This window comes from Pararge aegeria, chromosome 1 (genome assembly GCF_905163445.1).
Source record: "Pararge aegeria chromosome 1, ilParAegt1.1, whole genome shotgun sequence".
In the NCBI taxonomy this organism is placed as follows: Eukaryota; Metazoa; Arthropoda; class Insecta; order Lepidoptera; family Nymphalidae; genus Pararge; species Pararge aegeria.
In genome coordinates this window covers 754,826-773,010 of record NC_053180.1, presented here as the reverse complement: position 1 = coordinate 773,010, position 18,185 = coordinate 754,826, and the positions used below count along the sequence as shown (strand labels likewise).

The 18,185-nt window shown below is 35.9% G+C and overlaps 3 protein-coding genes across 3 annotated transcripts; 2 read left to right on the top strand and 1 right to left on the bottom strand.

Annotated features, from left to right (window-relative positions):
* Positions 1-322: 322 nt before the first annotated feature.
* Positions 323-1,352, bottom strand: LOC120637905 (ubiquitin-conjugating enzyme E2 C). Its single transcript, XM_039909969.1, has 2 exons — positions 1,125-1,352; positions 323-1,052 (listed from the first exon to the last, which is right to left on the bottom strand). The coding sequence occupies exons 1-2, from the start codon at positions 1,223-1,225 to the stop codon at positions 626-628; spliced, it is 528 nt and encodes a 175-aa protein (XP_039765903.1). The 5' UTR covers positions 1,226-1,352; the 3' UTR covers positions 323-625.
* Positions 1,353-2,713: 1,361 nt separating this feature from the next.
* On the top strand, positions 2,714-5,047 carry LOC120624271 (replication stress response regulator SDE2). The gene has a single exon (XM_039890722.1). The coding sequence runs from the start codon at positions 2,885-2,887 to the stop codon at positions 3,605-3,607; it is 723 nt and encodes a 240-aa protein (XP_039746656.1). The 5' UTR covers positions 2,714-2,884; the 3' UTR covers positions 3,608-5,047.
* Positions 5,048-8,667: 3,620 nt separating this feature from the next.
* On the top strand, positions 8,668-16,425 carry LOC120625254 (beta-1,3-galactosyltransferase 5-like). The gene is made up of 8 exons (XM_039892262.1): positions 8,668-8,783; positions 10,289-10,326; positions 11,869-12,046; positions 13,492-13,675; positions 13,804-13,919; positions 14,826-14,938; positions 15,366-15,488; positions 15,941-16,425. The coding sequence occupies exons 2-8, from the start codon at positions 10,293-10,295 to the stop codon at positions 16,255-16,257; spliced, it is 1,065 nt and encodes a 354-aa protein (XP_039748196.1). The 5' UTR covers positions 8,668-8,783; positions 10,289-10,292; the 3' UTR covers positions 16,258-16,425.
* The last annotated feature ends 1,760 nt before the right edge of the window (positions 16,426-18,185 follow it).

Here is an 18,185-nt window from a genome sequence, read left to right as displayed (position 1 = left end):
TGACTTATGTATAAAATTGAAACTGATGGTGAATGAATAGAACACAGACTTCAATTTGTTATAAGAATTATGTCATATAATATATATTATATGTTCTATTATTCCCTAAGTTCCTCCTTGTACCCATGGAAAGAGAAGGGAAAACTCATCATCAACTCTCACTCAATCATTTTTTAATTTGAAGGTATAACTTTGTTAGAATGATAATGAAACAAAGTACAACCTGCATCAAGAATGACACTTGCTTGAACTTGGAAGATCAATATTTAAAAGAAAAGCAAAAAATAGTTGTGAGATATAAGATGCATAAAGAAAAACAAAATTTGCAATTGAACTAAATAATTATTTTAATCAATTTCTCTCAATATACATACCTCCATTTGTCACAAATACTTTAACTCTAAGGAGACAACTGCAAAGACTGGAAAATCGAAATGTTTTACAATTTACAACAAATACGAGAATTACAATGATACAATACAATAAATATTAACGCTTGTCTATTTTTGTGTTCATGAGAAATACTTGACAACAGAAAAATATCACCTCCATCTTAACACTCACACATTCACAACACAAGTTAACACAATGCAACATAATTCAGACAATCAAATCTAACAAACTATTAGTCTCTATGTTTACTATAAAATTCATCTAGATATTTTTTGTAGGCGGGCTGGTTGGGCCATAGATATGATGCTTGCTGGTTCAACGGACTCTGCGTATTGGGTTCCGCCAGCAAGCTCTGTATGGACAGGAGGATCGTGCGAACGTCGTACAGGGCCGTCCACTTGTCTTTCAATATATCTAAACATATTAACCCACACGTATCCACGTTGGGGTGAAAGCATGGAGTCAGGAATTTCACTACTGGCGGGGCGTAAGGGTACGAGTTAGGGAACTCCAGGGACAGTTTGTACTTGTGCCCCGCGTATACGGTCTCCAGGGGGCCGTTAATTGTACCTATCCATTTAAAAAGATTTTCGCTCTCCGGAAATGCTGATATCCCTTTATCTGCACATCTCATAAGCTCCATAAGCTCTTTCTGCAATCTGCAATAGAAACAACTTCTTAGACGACGACCGAGAGGATGGGAAATACAAGTGAATATTGAAAATTCTTACCGTTTGCTCACGGCGTGATTGTCTTTTAATTTTATCGTGTCCTCATTTTGTTTAGCTGGATTAGACGACGATGCGTAGTGAGGGTTTATATTCTGAGCCATTATAATCACAAAAAATCGAAATTAGATATCACCCGTTGTCTGTTAAAAGAAGACGACTTCCTGTTAATTTTAAAAAGCTCAAATTTTATTGGATCTTTCATTAGTTTGACAGCATTGCAATAATGGCGTCAATCAACGTAAAATTACATAGAGTATAATAATAATCACAGACTAGATAAGAGCTAATGGTAATTTCTATGGTTGTTACATAAAAATATAAGCCAACCTTTTTAATGAATCAGCATTAATTACTTAGTTTCACAATATATTAAAAGGTTTAAATCTATACTTCTATACTTACTTACTTTGAATAAAGAAGAATTTCGTGTTTGTAAAAGGGTAACAGACTGGTAGACAGTAGCTTAAATTATGTTTTATTCCAGTTGAAATAATATTACAGGATGAAATAATGCAAGCCAAGCAATTAGTAATAAAAGCAGCCAGAAGAAAAAGCGCTAAGAATCTGCTGAAGCCGCTGGTAAACAGCGGCGTGTGGTACTTGTAATGGAACGTACCTACCTAAATAGCATGTACAACAAAAATCTTCGTCATCAGTCGATCTAAAAAGCCACTTAAAACCTATTTAAATAGGACGAATTTAATTAAAAAAATATTTATAAATAAGTAAATTAGAATACAATAAAACATTACGTTGCGACCCGATACGGGCTGAAACAGCAAGCACAAAACGGAAAATAGGACTACAAAAACGCACAACCATCCTTTGTTTAGAAAATTAAGTAGCTTAAATTGATGTAATATATATTTAATATTGATTAAATTGATGTATATTTAAAAATATGCAGCGTAGTCTGTGACCACTCGTCTAAACTCTGTAATAAAATAAGACTGTATTGTGAAACGTAACAAATGCCAAAGTCCAAACGTAACGAGATGTAAAAGAATAAAAACATGAACTAACTTTCATTTTCTTTTCAATAATTATTTTTGTGTTCAGTCGAGCGTATGATTGGGGGAATGGTATTCAGATTTGGTTCAAGTATGAATAGTCTATAAAAGTTCAAACTGTTTGTAATGCACCTTTAGTTACACAAAGACAGTAAGTTTGAAATCATTCAAAATTTGACTTTCCTTCAAGACTTGTGAAACTGATAAAAGCAAAAAAATGATTGCCATTGTAAGTACCTACTCATACGACATTATTTTATAAATTTATTATATCTTAAACCTTTATTACTTTGAAATTGAGGTACGTTTTTACTTGTTACTACAAACATACTGGCTCAGTCTGCAAAGTATTATGTCAAAAACCACTACCTATGTGGTATGCGGCGTGCGCGGCATGGGAAAGGTTCTTCTGTTTACTCTGTTTTGTTTTACACTGTTTTGTCTATCGATTGATGAGTGGCGTAGACTTTTTTTTTTTTTACATGCTTTACGGCTCGTGGTTATACCTTTTCAACCGTTGTGTCCAAAGACCAAATTTAATAGTTATAGAAAGTCATGACCATTGAGATAATATATTCTGTGAACTCGCTGACAAATACCGACAGCTTCATACGTCGTCATTTAAATTTTGATTCATAAATCATTCATTTTGATCTCAAATCTCAGAGTATTACCTTGTCTAAACTTGTTAAATACGCATACGGCTGTATTTTACTTCAATAATATTGAATTTATTGAAATACAATCAAAATGTCTAATGTGATTTATTATGAAAATTGTATGATAGTCAACAATGAGTGCACGGACGTGTCTGAATTGAAGCACAATATTTCGACACATTATGGTATACCTGTGTGTGATCTATTCGCTACATTGAACGGGAAACTTGTGTCCGATGATCTTAAGTTGGGCAACAGTGAGAATGTAGTCAGAGTGTGGTCAAGGATCGTCGGTGGGAAGGGAGGTTTTGGATCGATGTTACGTGCCATCGGCGCTCAAATTGAGAAAACTACGAATCGTGAGGCATGCCGAGACCTGTCTGGAAGGCGTTTACGCGATATTAACGAAGAAAAGCGGCTAAGAAAGTGGTTGGAAGGCCAGGAAGATCGTGAGCGCGAGGCGTCTGAGAGAAAGCAGAAAAAGTTAGAACGGTTGATTTCGGAGCCGAAGGTTTCCGTGAACTTGAACCCTCAATATGAGAAGGAGAGGCAGGAATTGCCTGAGCGTGTTAGTGCTGCGGTCGATGCTGGTTGGCAAGCCGCAGGGACGTCAAACGAAGGTGTTAAACGAAAAGCGGAAGTTGAACAGAGTAAGGGGAAGAAAAAGGCCAAATTATGGATTGATGCGGAGTTGTCAGACTGTTCCTCTATAAGCGAGGATGAGGAAGAGGAAGTCAAATCTTACACAGCTCTGACTGTGTCTACAGATAGTGGCAACGAGTCGGATAGGTGTTCTGGGAGTAGTAAAATATAGTGATGTTTTTTATGTTCCATGTCCAGTTTATTTCCACCAGTCAATTGTACCTATCTGGTGCAGCTGTAAGAAACAAAAATTGAATACACTCTCAATATGTTGTTATCTTAAGTAGTAGTCTAGTACAAACAGTAATACCATTAGTGAGTTGAACAACGCAAGTGTGCTGATGCTTATGTAAAAATATCTGTGCCTCAGAGAGCATGTAAGTCAATCTGATCTACATTGTAACCACTAAGGAGTTAATAATCATTGACACTCACTATTGTAAGCACCAAATCCAGCTGATATAGACAATGATTTGTTTATAATGTTCATTAATGACAACAAAATAGTTAATTGAGACACCAATAGCTCAGTGGTTTATAAGTTGGTTGAAATCAGAAAGGTGGTTTCAAATAGGATTTTGAAATACCCGCTCCCAGAACAAGTTTTGAGCTTAGGTAGAGGGGAAAGGAGAATAATAGTTAAGTAACTAAGCTTAGATTTGAAAAAATGGGATAAGCAGATAATATGTCTTGACCAATACAAATTTGCTTGTACCTACTCTATAAATACTATTCATTTAGTGTGTTCAAAGATTATTTGTTACACGAGTTTAGCTTTGCAGTCTTACAAAAAACTGAGTTCTAAAATGTGTAAAGCTGCATTATATGAACACACTATAAATTGTCAATCATGAGTTCCAATCTTTATTAATTTATTTTTATTTGTTTTCTGATTAACTTTCTTAGAAGTTTTAAGATAATATTTAAGGTTTCACTTCAATCATCCTAAAATAAAAGTATTTTTGTAGGCTAGATTAATATCAGTCACAAATAACCTTAACTGTAGATAACAAACCCTTGTCTAAAAGCCCAGCTTTAAAATGGAGCTGTCCATTTTGTGTAAAAGGTTTTGTCTTGTGGAACACTAGTAGCGTCTGTGGTGTAGCCCAATATTGAATGAGCAATGGAAAATAATTTTATTCAATATCCCTTTGTCTGAACTCTCTATATTTTTGGGTGCATTAACTGATTCTTTACATAAGTCTGAAGTTAAAATGATACAAATTCTTTCATGATATTAGAATATGTAATATGTTATTGTGTTTATCAAGTTAAAAATTTAAAACAATCCAGATATGCAAGAGTTCTGTTGAATTCAGACTTGACTGGGTATTTTTTCTAGTAAGAGGTGTCATTTACCTGGTTGACTATGGATAAAACTTACAGATTAGAGTTGAGGTGTTTGTAATACTGATTTAAAAATAAGTAGAAGAGATCTCTTTGAACTCCTTGTAACATATGTTTTCTCAAAATGAAATGGAATGATAATGATAAATAATTAAGTACACTTACAGTTTTAGTACTTGTACTGGCTCTCGCATATCGCGGGTTGGCAGAAATGTATTTTTAAAACAATGTATGAATCAATATGAATAAAATATTAATATTTAAATATTTGTATTTATTTCTAGCCTTTTGTGATTTCTAGCCATGTCTAATTCCGAGAGGGTAGTTTGGTCTGATTGCGGCAGCGTAATTCAACCGATTTCGTTATTGATATGTAATTGAAATAAGTCTGTAGTTCGGGTCTGTAGTCTGTAGCTCGGGAGTTCAATTTCGTTTTCCAGTCCGCTATGCCTAGAAAGGTGCAATAATAATTTGATTTTTCAATCATATCAAACTTGACCAATATTTTACTTAGTAAGAGGTCCGTTTCAAAATCGACTGTATTTTAACCACATCCTATCGGATGTAACTATTTTATATATTCTATTTTGTGTATTCAAATACCGTGCTTATATTGAAATCCTAGTGTTAAGTCGAGAGATTTTTGCAGGTAAATTTTCGCTTAGATTGAAAGTAAGAAATAATAAAACGCCTATAAAAAAAAATAGCAGTAATATGTTAACATATATTAGTAAGTTTTATTAATTATTTTGCAGGCGCGAAATTGATGAGATTGTTTTTGGTTTGGTTGCGATTGTTGGAACTTTTTCTTTTGTTTACAGAGAAAATTGTGGTGCGTAATGTTGGTACTCTCATTCGTTGTCTTAGTGAGCGGCAGACCGCAAAGGGTAAATGACGGAAGAAACCACGCTTCGGAGCGAAAAGGTATTTGAACACAGGTATAAGATATAAATATAAAAAAGATTCGATTGGGAAGTTCCCACAGAGTAGACTTAAGATTGCTCATTTCTCATATAACGTAGGGTTGACATATTTGAATTTCTTGGAAGCTAAACTAAAGTCTGATAACGTTGTTGGATATAATTAACGTGCCCACCTACTAAAAAACTTGGACAGGGAATAGGAGAAGTTTACTGCCGTTTATTATTACACATATATTATTTGGATATTATTTCCACTTGTGCGCCAGGGCTGTCTGAGAGTTGATAGAAGATACATTTTCATCCTTTCCCGGTGATATAATTGTCTCCTGCCCATGCTAGCCGCGCAGCTAAAAAGACTTATAATAGGCACTTTGAACCCATTAACCCGCTTTGGAGCAGCGTGGTGGATCTACACTCTGATTTCGCACTCTATGAGAAAGGATGAGGCACTTTCACTTGAGATATTGAAAAACTGCGGTGTCCTTGATAAGGTGAGAATTTGTGGAATGTTACATGCTTGCTGTTGCCCGCGGTCTTCGTCCTCGTTTAAAGTTTTTACAAATCCCGTGGGAACCGTTTGTTTTCCTGGGATTAAAAGTAGCCTATGTTACCCTCCGTCCTTTCAAAGAACTATGCTAAAAAAGAGTAGATTTTTGCTTAGTTAGGGCCTAAAGTAAGGAAAAACAAACAAATAACTTTCGCATTTATAATATTAGCATGGATTTCAGATGACGCAGGCAGGGTCCAGATCAAGGTGTACCGAGGACCAACGCAACTCGACGGCTCCGCGCCCTGGGGATATTGGGTCAAGCAGCCCTCCGATGAGAAGTGAAATACCTTCCAAGGACTCAACATCCCGCAGTTGGCAGCCCTGTCTTAATAGCAACGTGTACTGTAGTAGCAACCATGAGCGTAGTGTAGTAACAATGACGTAGTGACAACTGACATCATAGATATCTTCTTCTATAACAGGGTTCGGAATTCACATGATAACTGAATAAAGAGCGAAGCAAGCCCTAAATATTCCGTTATTCAAAAAATACCTAGATATCTGTAGAGACGGATTGAAAACTAGGGGGGTTCAAGTACACCCTCTTATTCTGCCGTATCATGTGTTCATGGTATTATTCTCCTATCTAGCGATTCTAATATTTAGTTTAAGTGATATGGTGCTGAGTCCCAAAACTCCAGCTGCAGAGCGATGTAGACAATAAGAAAACCAAAGATTTAATTATTGTGCAAGACCGTTAAGTTTTTTGTAATAAAATATGAGCTAGACTATTTGTTTTATTTTTAGTACCTATATACTTTATTTTCAATTTTATTTCTATTCGATATTTATTATAAGGTGCTCTTTACGATCTCATGCGACGGAAGTTACGGGTACGGTAGTTTAGATCAAAATATTCTTTATTCAAATAGGCCTATTCAACATAGACCACATTTATGAAGTGTTCATAGTATCGGAATCATACCGATAAGTTCGCTTCTTTACCATCAAAATGGTAAGTAGCCACGTCCGGAACTTCCCGCCAGGCAATAATAATTCAATGGGAAAATTCTGCTGGAACTCCTGCTGCTATTAAACCAAAAAAAAATGTTTAAATAAGTACTTGGCTGCGCGGCCATTATAGTCGCAGCAACCAGTCTGTTATTGTGTAGTGATTAGGTAACTTCCAATAAGTTTTCACCGCTCGTCCTCACACTAACGCATAATTTGGTCGCGACAGTATTGTTATTTTCTATCATCACTTAAACCGATTTGCGTGCACAGCTGGACATATTTCTTTTGTCAGCAACATTTTTATTTAAAACGTTTGATGTCCACTGCTGGCCATAGGTCTTTTGTAGCGAGTTCCAAACTCCTGGGCCGCTTGTATCCAGCGGCTCGCAGCGACTTGCTTGATGTTGTTTTACCACCTCGTTTGGGGCCGACCGACACTGCGTTTTCCAGTGTGGCGTCGCCATTTCAGCACGCAAAATGAGGGGTGTTATAATTTAACGTGTCTGTCTGTGTATCTGAGAATTTGCCTGTGGTATCGTAACTCCCAAAAGGATAAACCATTTTTCTTTTAGTTTTTTTTGTGTCATAGATAATTTTATACCGAGAGTTCTTAGCCATGTTTCATGAAAATCTCTTCAGCCGTTTGAAGATCATCAGCTCTTTTCTTGTTGATGAGGGGATCTGATTGTGTATCACATTTTATAATAAAATACTAAACTAAGTCTTTGAGATGTACTTAAATAAGTTCAAAATGTATATAAAATGTAAGCTTGTAGAAGAATCCAATTATAATATTAAGAATTATACTTAAACAATAAAAAAGCTTGGATATGAATTGCTCTAACTTCAAAGCAAAATATTAATTGTGAGATGGTGATAAGAACAAAGACTATCCGGCTCAGTTTGTTTGTTGAACCAAAAAATTACCGAATGGAATCTTTGATATCATTTGTTATTATTACCTACCTATTTTATGAATTACCTATATATTACCTATTTTATAAAATATTATACAATTTTTCTTTAACGAATTATCAATTTTATGTAGCCTAGTAAACTGCACCACGAGTTTATTGTTACTTCTAATATTTATATTGTTACAGTCCAATTTCTTTTTTATGAAGATTATTAAAATTTTCAAATATATTCTGATTATGGCATCGTTATTGTTTAAACTTCTTTAAATCCCTTTATGACTTCTGGGCTCATTTTATATATTGCACGAACAAAGTTGTTAATTGAAGGAAGGCCTTATCAGGCTAAGATTTGACCACGAGCATGATAAGTGTCAGTCGTGGCCACTCAGTGTGGGAAGCCTCGAATGGATGACCAATAGATATTACAATACGAGGTTTACCTTAGATAACGCCACACTCGAAAACTCCAAATATCTGTTTAGTTAACGATAGATAGCACATACGAGCTGTGGACGTCAAAAAATTTATATTTACGTGCCTTTGTACCTACTAGGTAATCACGAAGTAGGTTCGACCTATGCCTACGTGATTTTGAATATTTTGGAAAGTGATATTTATAGACTTGTTTGTGTGTGCGTGATCCATTTTAATAATTAGGTGAGTGATTTATTTCATCATTAAGTATAGACAATCATCATTTACCTAATTCCCGGCTTTGCCCTCGTACGAAGTACCTACCGAGGTTTTGTTTTTTTGGGACAAAGACATTTTCACCATTTTGTTTAAAAAATCAAATCAATCTCCGTTGCTGTGTGCAAGGAAAACAAACGGACAGCCGCAAGAACCTATTTCATTACAAGATTAAACATGATACTGAAACGAAAGAGTCAAAATTAAAAACAAAAAAAATCTTTATTCATGTAGGTCTATCACAGGCACTAATGAAGAATAATAATAACGACTAATAATACTAACGACATACATCATCATACCCAGATGTAGTCGCCTTTCCGTTATTTAAAGTCAAAGTCAAAGTCGAAAGTATCTTTATTCAAGTGTAGTTGGCACTTTACATGAAAAATGTGTACACGGTAATGAGACGATGGCGATAACCATATTCGTAAACTTAAAACTAAAGTTACGAGGGTTCCAAACGGGCCTTGGTCTAAGAAGAAGCCCAAAAAAAAACTTAGACTGGTGAATTTATCTAACGTATACCACACAACAGATATAAATACCGTTACCAAAGGGCAATCGTAATAAGGCTCACAAGGTATTATTACATTCAATGCTACATAAAACACGAAGAAAAGTAACTGCAATGGTAACAGCAAAACAATTTATTAAAGTACCTACAACGACGTTTATATTATTTTAGTAGGTATTACCTACTTGGGCTTGGACTCCCTGTTTGGGCATAAATGAGAAATATTTCACACGCAAATTTATCGTTAGGTACATTAGGTTTGAAAAAGGGAAAATGAGAAATATCTTAACTATTGCACTGATTGCAAGCGATTTCCTACAGTGCTTTGAGGAGTTTCGATCGCTCAAGACCTTCATCAGATCTTCATGCAATTTAAATGGAATACAGAGGTGGCTCGTGCGCTGGAATGCTTTAAATTAAAATATTGCGTCTTAAGAATATCACTGCGCCATAGATGACAATCTTCTCATTTTAACTCTAAATAAAAATCACATTGGGTATATAATTCGATTGTAAAGAAATCTCTGAACTAAAATGACAGGTCCGCCATTCTTTTCACAATGGTGTCTATGGATAAGGACAGCACTAATTTTTGAACTAGCAGTTAAGTTAAGTTTTAAGATCGCACAAAAGTTAAAATTGGATATCAGTCATCAGTATATCAGTATCTCCCTACAAAATAGGGAGTTCCAAAATCCACGATCCTAGGCCGCTTGCTTCCAGCGGCTTCCAGGAACTCGGTAGGTGTCGTCTGTCCATCTCGTCGGGGACTACGCTGCGCTTACTGGTGCGGGGTCGCCAGCACCCCAACGTCCGTCGGTTCTCTTATATATTTCAAGAAAAAACAAAGTGCAGGCTAGTTGCAGAGCTTCCTGTGATAAAGCACTGGATATCAGTTGGGCCAACTGCTTGGTCCGTCAAATATAACTATAAAAAAAAAACATTTTTTTTCCAGGAAAATGAAGCGCAAGGTTTCGTACCTCAAATTGATAGGTAAGTCAATCTCACAAAACCTTTATAATAGACTAACCGTTGTATTAGTTAGATAAAAAGTCAGTGGTGACAGCCAGGTCTTATAAGCCGGAGGTCCCGGGCTGGCTCAATTTAGGGATTTATTATTTATGCACTTTATCTGTCTTGTCTGGTGGATGGGGGTTTTTAAGAATACCGCGAAGACGTGACGTACATTATCACTTAACACCCGTCCGTGTCCGTCAGCTATCCTTGTATTATACCAAATTTTGCCAAGGTTGTTGCTGTGGCTGAACCCGACGTAACTAACGAACAAACCGACACCTATAAGTAGTAACTTATTCAGCTATTGATTTTCCGCAATCGCTCGCTATCAATATATGAACATGTTATCAATACTATCATCACTGCCTCACAGATAACAGCTTACCGGCGTTATATCCACCAATAGTCGGAAGAGATTGCCCCATTTCCTTATGTACACTTTGATATCACTCGCTGAACACTTTTTTAGTGCGTCCAACTGTCGTATTTTATTACGATACTGATTTTCCCCTCCCCCATCGACGACGACGACTTTGATCAACAAGTCGCGAAGCTGAAGTGGTAATGGGCGGCGCACATAACTCGGAGAACCGATAGACGTTGGGGACCCAAGGTGTTTGAGTGGCCACCGGTACCCGCCCAGTTTGTCGACCCCCAAACCAGGTGGACAGACGTCATCAAACGAGTCGCTGGATACAAGCGGCCCAGAATCGTGGAGTTAGGAACGCCCTTTAAAAGATCTTTGTCCAGCAATGATGACTGATTTTTCCAACCGTATTTCATAGTCTTCTAGTCTAGTCTCTTATCAGAGGAGACCGCTGGCTTACAATAGGGTAGTAATAGGAAGAAAATGTCACCCAGCATTTTTGAAGAATATCTATATACTCCGACGAGCAAAGGAGACTTGTACGCATCAGTAGGACATTATACTGATGGTGATTACGCCCTAGTTAATGATCTCATTGTTCCTTAATGAGTATTCTATTAGAACTTGGGGGTCAACTTAAACCTCTTCACACTCGCTGGAGATTACTGGGGCTCGCGTATTATAGCCTCAGACTCTTTCTTTCCATAGAAGATTTCGCTTAAATACATTCGCCGCAGGGAAGAAAAAGATAAATAAATAAAATTTCTTGTATTTCAAACCTTGTCATTGTGTTTAGTATTCTAATAGTCAAACCCTTTCATTTGATACCCAGGGATATCCGGGGAGCTTTGAAAAAATATGTTATCCGTTATTTTGTGGCGGTGGCCATGCTGGACCTCAAACATAGCTAGGAACACTCTGGATAAACAAAAAAAAAAACAAAATCGGTTCATCCGTTCCGGAGTTACGATGCCACAGACATACACACACACACACACACACACACACACACACACACACACACACAACCACACACACACACACACACACACACACACACACACACACACACACACACACACAAAAACACACCAACACATCAAACTTATAATACTCCGTCGTTTAAAAAAAATATCAAACTGTGTTGCCAGTGCCTCGGCGGAGAGGGCTCCCGGTGCGCTTGGCGCTGCTGCTGATATGGCTGAGTTGCGCTACTGCCGCTTGGTGGCTGGCTGGGCGCTGCGGCCGTGCCCTGCTGCCACCGCCGCCGCCTCAGACGCTGGACCACTTCCGACGCAACAGGAGCCTGAAGAGCTACCTCGATAACATGTATGATTTTTTCATATTATTTATATATTTGTATGATTTTTAAATCTTATTTATTGCACCACCTACCTCTTTTCTATGTTTTTTCCTTTTACGCATTGGTTGCCTGGAAGAAATCGCTATGTAATATAAGGCCACCAAATTGTACTCTCTTGCTATGTATTTATATCTCTGTATCTACTTTTTTTCATTCATTCATGATTTTTTCGTCTTGTCCGTTTGCCACGTTATATGGGGTCAGTACAGTCTGCTTCAAACTGATTGAGAGCCTCGTCGTTTTCGATTCCGCAAATTATTTATGACTTTTGGGTTAGAAACCCTATCCCTTCTTGGAAATGATCACATTTAAGTGCACGTAAGTTTACTATGCCGAATGAAAGAATGAGTGTAATCTTCTCACTTAGTATCTGCCTTAACTTAGTATCTTATGACGGCCGATTGGCGAAGTGGGCAGCGACCCTGCTTTCTGAGTCCAAGGCCGTGGGTTTGATTCCCACAACTGGACAATACTTGTGTGATCTTTAAAGTTTTTCAGTGTGGGTCTTTATATATATATCCTAAGTATTTATGTATATTATTCATAAAAATTATTCGTCAGTTATCTTAGAATCCATAACACAAGCTACGCTTACTTTATGACTAGAACGCGATGTGTGTATTGTCGTAGTATATTTATTTTTATTTATTTATTTATCTCATGTAACTTTTTTGATTATTACTGTTTATAATTATTCTCTTATATTGATGTGTAGATGGGTCATAGTTACCAAATAAATAATAATTATTAATATTATTATTATACTAAGGTGAAGCAGAGTATTAGTAGTAGTAGAGCGTAGTAGTAGTAGATCGATAGAGCTCACATGCAGGTACATCTGCTTTGTCCGTCCATTAAAACTATAAAAAACGCTTTACCATTCATAAATAAACCCGGTACACGGCGCAAAAAGTTCTCTAACAGTATAGAGTTACGTATTTGTTCTATTGCTGCGAATACCTTGGAGTTATACGGAGAGCTTAGAGTCAATCATCTTGACGAGATATAAACAATAAAAAGGTTAATTAAATAAATAAATATACCACGACAATACTCTAACGCTATCTAGTCCTAAAGTAAGCGTAGCTTGTGTTACCCATACTAAGACGAAGAATATATACATAAATACTTATAATATACATATACTCAGACACTGAAAAACATTTGTTTTCTTCACACAAACATTTAACCGTTGTGGGAATCGAACTCACATCCTTGGACTCACAAGGCAGGGTCGCTGCCCACTGCGCCAATCGGCCGTCAAATTGCCCTGCGTGTTTTAGTAACGAACTGACTAACCACTTGTTCAAAAGCCTTGTTGTAGCCTGGATTTCAGAGGGGAATGCCGCCTAAATCCTATTAATTCTCATTTTCATGTTAACAATCCATGGCATTTTACTGAAACTTCTAGAACCGTCCTCATCGAGCCTTCGAGTACAGTATGCTCCCTCAGTAGGAAGGTGGAAGTGCTCGTGTTGGTGACGTCATCACCGCAGCGATTCCTTCAGCGGCAGGCCATAAGAGCCACGTGGGGGAAGCATGTGCCTACATACTTTGTCTTAGGCCTAGACGGACCTTCAGTTGAGGACCTGATGGTGAGCTCATTTCTCTACTTTATCCGTTTTCTGCTTTTTAGTTTTCAACCATAAAAATTTATTTCATTAATTTCAAGAAATCCTACATTTAGAATTGTAAAAGTGTGAAGCTAGTGAAATTGTTTCAGGTAGACAACTTTGTTGAAGCGAAGGCGTACAGCGACATGATTGTCTTCCAGTTCCAAGACCACTATCAAAATCTGACCCTCAAATCAGCATTGATGATGCAATGGACCACAGCTAGGTAATATGGGTTTCTTATTCTAACAACTGTGCTGTGTGGTGACGGCAGATCACAATACAGTAGTTAACACCCCTCCTCATAACGGAGAATGGGTAGTAGCGTCCTGTGTGCTACGAATATTACTTGCTGCGGTCACCAACCATCTATCCGACGTGGTTATTATGGGCAAAACCTCTCGGTGAGGCCTCTAGTCTCTTTTAGGCAACGGACAGTTACTTTAGGCTAATAATGATTCTAGTAACATTTGCTTTGTAGCTGTACTACTTACTTAAAGTTATTTCGTACAGATTTCCCGAAATTCTAAAAAATATTAACGGAACTAAATATTATAAATCAAAACGTGAGTGTAAACGTGTGATGCTAAAAACCATTAAAAGATATTAAACAGATCGTTATGAAAATTTGCATAAACATTAATTTGCTATACTCCGCGAACAGCAGGAGATCTGTATGGTGTTATTTATAATTTCTTCAATCCGTGTACTCCACACCAAACAGATCCTCGGCATTATAATCTACGCACGTTTTGCTCCGAAACCGAAGCATCCTCAGGAGATGTTGACTATACAATGAATAATTGTTAGGTGAAATTAAGCTTAATTTTCATAATATATTATAGATTTCTATCGTTATAAATGTTGTTAGGGGTACATAAAACAAAAGAATACGGAGTAAGTACCTTTCATGAAAAGTACTGTTATTGAGTAACGGAGAAATAACTCTTAGAAAGTTATGGGTTATAACTATATAACATTTATGGGCTATAACTCGTTAGTAGTTATAACGGATAACCCATAAATGAAAGCTGATGATGATGATAAAACATAATGCGCCCACGTATGAAATTACCTTTCATCCGTGGGCGCAACAGAAAAGTTTGAAAAATGTTTCCTTCCTTCGATTCAGGTGCACTGAACATCTGGAAGGAATGATGTTGTTCAAGACTGATGATGATGTGCTGGTTAACCCCTGGATCCTCAGGCAAGTTCTAGAAGAGAATTCGGGAAAAGATCTCGTTGGTAAGACTTCCATTTCTTTAAAGTGCATGTTCAAGTAAAAGAAATACGATGTCTTTTAAATTTTAAGGTGTCAAGTAACACTTGTAGCTTGGTCATGCCTGTATGTAAATAGGCCTGCACATGGTTTTATTCAGAAACGCTTAAAGCTTCAAATATACCTTTAGTTCAGTTCTTAAAGACAATCTTTATATATATATTTCTTGTGTGCGTGTGTATGTCACTGAACTCCTCCTAAACGGCCGGACCGATTTGAATGAATTTTTCGGTATGCGTTTGGGTGGTACCATGGATGGTTTAGATTCACAAATCAGCCCGACAGATGGCGCTGGGGTCCGCTAGTTATCTATAAAAACGTCAGTCAAAACTCTGACTCTTTATAAATATTAGTAAATGTATAACGACTTACTTCTACAACTATGTATTTCAGGGTACAAAAAGTTAAACAACTACCTCCACCGCGACGAGTACAACAAATGGCACCTACCACGTTGGCTCTATCGCCAGGATTTCGTACCTGAATACCTCTCGGGTACGGGCTACCTCATCAAAGGTACTTCAATATTTTTACTAACGTATTATGTAAGTTATATTATCATCATTTTATCATTACCGGCCCACAGGGCACGGAGAAGTCCGGAGACTGGTGGACTTCACACGCCTCTGAGAACATAATGGAGAAGTGTAAAATATGCAGGTTTCCTCACGACGTTTTTCTTTCACCGATAAAGTAAGTGATATTTGAATTGCTTCAAACGCATATAACTTAGAGGTGCGTGCTGGGATTCGAACTCGGACCCCAGAAATTGAAGCTGAAGTCCTAACCACTAGGCTATCAACGCTTTTTATGTTTTAAGTGATATAATAACCGAGACCGACGACTTACCGAGGTAGTGGGTGGACTACACCAATTTCTTAACTGAGAGAAGAGTTTGGTAAAGCAAGTCGGTCATCTATTTAAGAGTATTTCCAATGGTAACACTTTTCAAAACGGTTGTTTTTCAGGTAGCAAGTTAAGTAAGATTTTAAACACAGCCTTCGAAATCCCAATCATCAATTTAGAAGACGTTTATTTCACGTACGTAGTGTCTAAGGCCAGGTTGGGTTACACATTGACGCACGACCGGAGGTTAAGTCCTTATAAACCCTGGCTGCCACTTGAATGCATGTACTGGGGACTGGCATCCATGCATAGTTTATCGCCAAATGAAATGTTAAACGCGTGGCCTAGTATAAGAGTTTTAGGGGAAAAATATGAGCGTGGTGACGCAAAGTGTCGATATTTTGTTGATAACATCTGGAGTGAACTGTATTTGTATTGATTATGTAAAGTAAGAATGCTAGGATCTTATTCTACAAAAGCAATATCCTGGAGTTATATTCAGAGGCTTCATTGTTAGCTTAGCAATATTTTGTTCTTGGAAATCTGCAAAGAGTTTCTACAGCGTGTTTAAAATTTCTTAGTAATTTTATTTACCAAAACTCTATATAAAAACGGTTTTTTGCGGAAATTAAATGTATCTATGGATAAAATGATTGTTTTTTGTAAAATATGAATACATTGTTATTGCAGATAATTTTGTAATTCTAATTAGTTTATATAATGTATTTATATTATGATTGCAAAAATGTTTTTTTTTTTGTCTATTATATGGGTCTTTAGAGTGAGCTTTATCTTTGTATTAACTTTGTAGATTTAATTATTTTTTATAAAAATACAATAATTTATATTTTGTCTTTTTGTGGTGTTTTATGTATTAGTGATAGTACAATAATATTGTATCGATTCATGATATAAATAATATAACAAAAGATAGATGGAGTGAGTCAAACATTATAATATTAATATTAAAAGTATTATATTGTTTGTTTGATCACCAAAACTCTAAAAATGTTTAAGACTGAATATTATGTACCTTTTTAAACGTATTACCTATATTTTAGCCTTATTCAAGAATTTGTTATCGATACTGTTTTGTTTACAATTTTTAATTTATACAGGCATATTTTTAGTCGATATGATTGTTTAAAATATTGAAGCACAAACAAATATTCTTTAAAATTTAATAGAAACAATCTGCAATTTTTATTTCATTTACATACGTTAACATTCAAATATCAGAACAAAAATGTTTTTTAAACTACTTATAGAATACAAATTATGTGAAATTTCTGAAAAGCACTATATATTGCTCAGTTTTCTTCGTAACTAAAAAAAAAAAAGGTGTAAAGTATCTCATTCTCTCTCTCCCGCTTAGTCCTGTGTTTGTTTTTTATCGTGACCCATTTTCGTTTCATCGAGTTTCAAATCGAAACGATTCTAACAAGTCTCACTTGAAATTTTATACTGCACATTTTTAATTAACATTATTTTATCTACATAAGTAGGAATTCGATTTGACGAGCCATTGTTTAGTCGTTAAGTTAATTTAGATTTTAGTTATCTTTGACTTATAAATTATATCTTTGACTTATAATAAATTCGTTACTTATAAAATACAGATAAACACCCATGCACATACGGTAATCTGCCAGTGGCGGTGCTGTTGTCCATTTAAAATGACAGATTAACGTTAACGTGGCTGTGAAACGTCACAGTCAACTAACGGTTGACTTGATAACTTACACTAACGCCAAACACTGCACAGTTGTGAATATTTGACAATGAGAGTTCGAGCATCTAAATAGTAAAATATAGGATTGAAGTAGGTTTTTAATTATAAAACACACCCATTATTAGGTTATTATTTTTGTAAGTAAGCAAGATGAGATGTCTACATTTTTTTTATTTCTTTCCTTCATGTTTTATTCTTACAGTAAGTTTGGTGACTTAATATAGACTTTGATTTACATGCGTTTTGGTAAATAAAATAATTCAGAATTCTTAATTTATGATGGGTGGATTAACATTATGTTGAATCATAAACTATTCATTTAAGCTACGCAAATACGCAGCGAAGATGAATGAAATAAAATAAGGTGTTATTTTTAACTTTATCATTTTAATTTAATGTAATTTATACTTTATATTTGTTTGCTCAATCAAATGTGTAATATTTTGAAATATATATATTTAACTTTTTACTAAGAAGTATTTATAATAGTAAAATAGCAATACGTAATGTTTTTATAAAGTGTTTTATAAAATTAGGGACTTTATCTTATGTTGATGAAGGCTAGCTGTGGTTATATTGATATACGATGGATATTTTAATAAAAACTTTTATGTATAAAAAATATATACGTGTAT

Coding starts and splice junctions, on each gene's coding strand:
- LOC120637905 (XM_039909969.1), bottom strand. CDS start 1,225: ATGGCTCAGAATATAAACCCTCACTACGCATCGTCGTCTAATCCAGCT. Junction 1,053..1,124: donor AATCACGCCGTGAGCAAACG/GTAAGAATTTTC, acceptor TTTCTATTGCAG/ATTGCAGAAAGAGCTTATGG.
- LOC120624271 (XM_039890722.1), top strand. CDS start 2,885: ATGTCTAATGTGATTTATTATGAAAATTGTATGATAGTCAACAATGAG.
- LOC120625254 (XM_039892262.1), top strand. CDS start 10,293: ATGAAGCGCAAGGTTTCGTACCTCAAATTGATAG. Junction 13,676..13,803: donor CTTCAGTTGAGGACCTGATG/GTGAGCTCATTT, acceptor AAATTGTTTCAG/GTAGACAACTTTGTTGAAGC. Junction 14,939..15,365: donor TTCGGGAAAAGATCTCGTTG/GTAAGACTTCCA, acceptor TATGTATTTCAG/GGTACAAAAAGTTAAACAAC.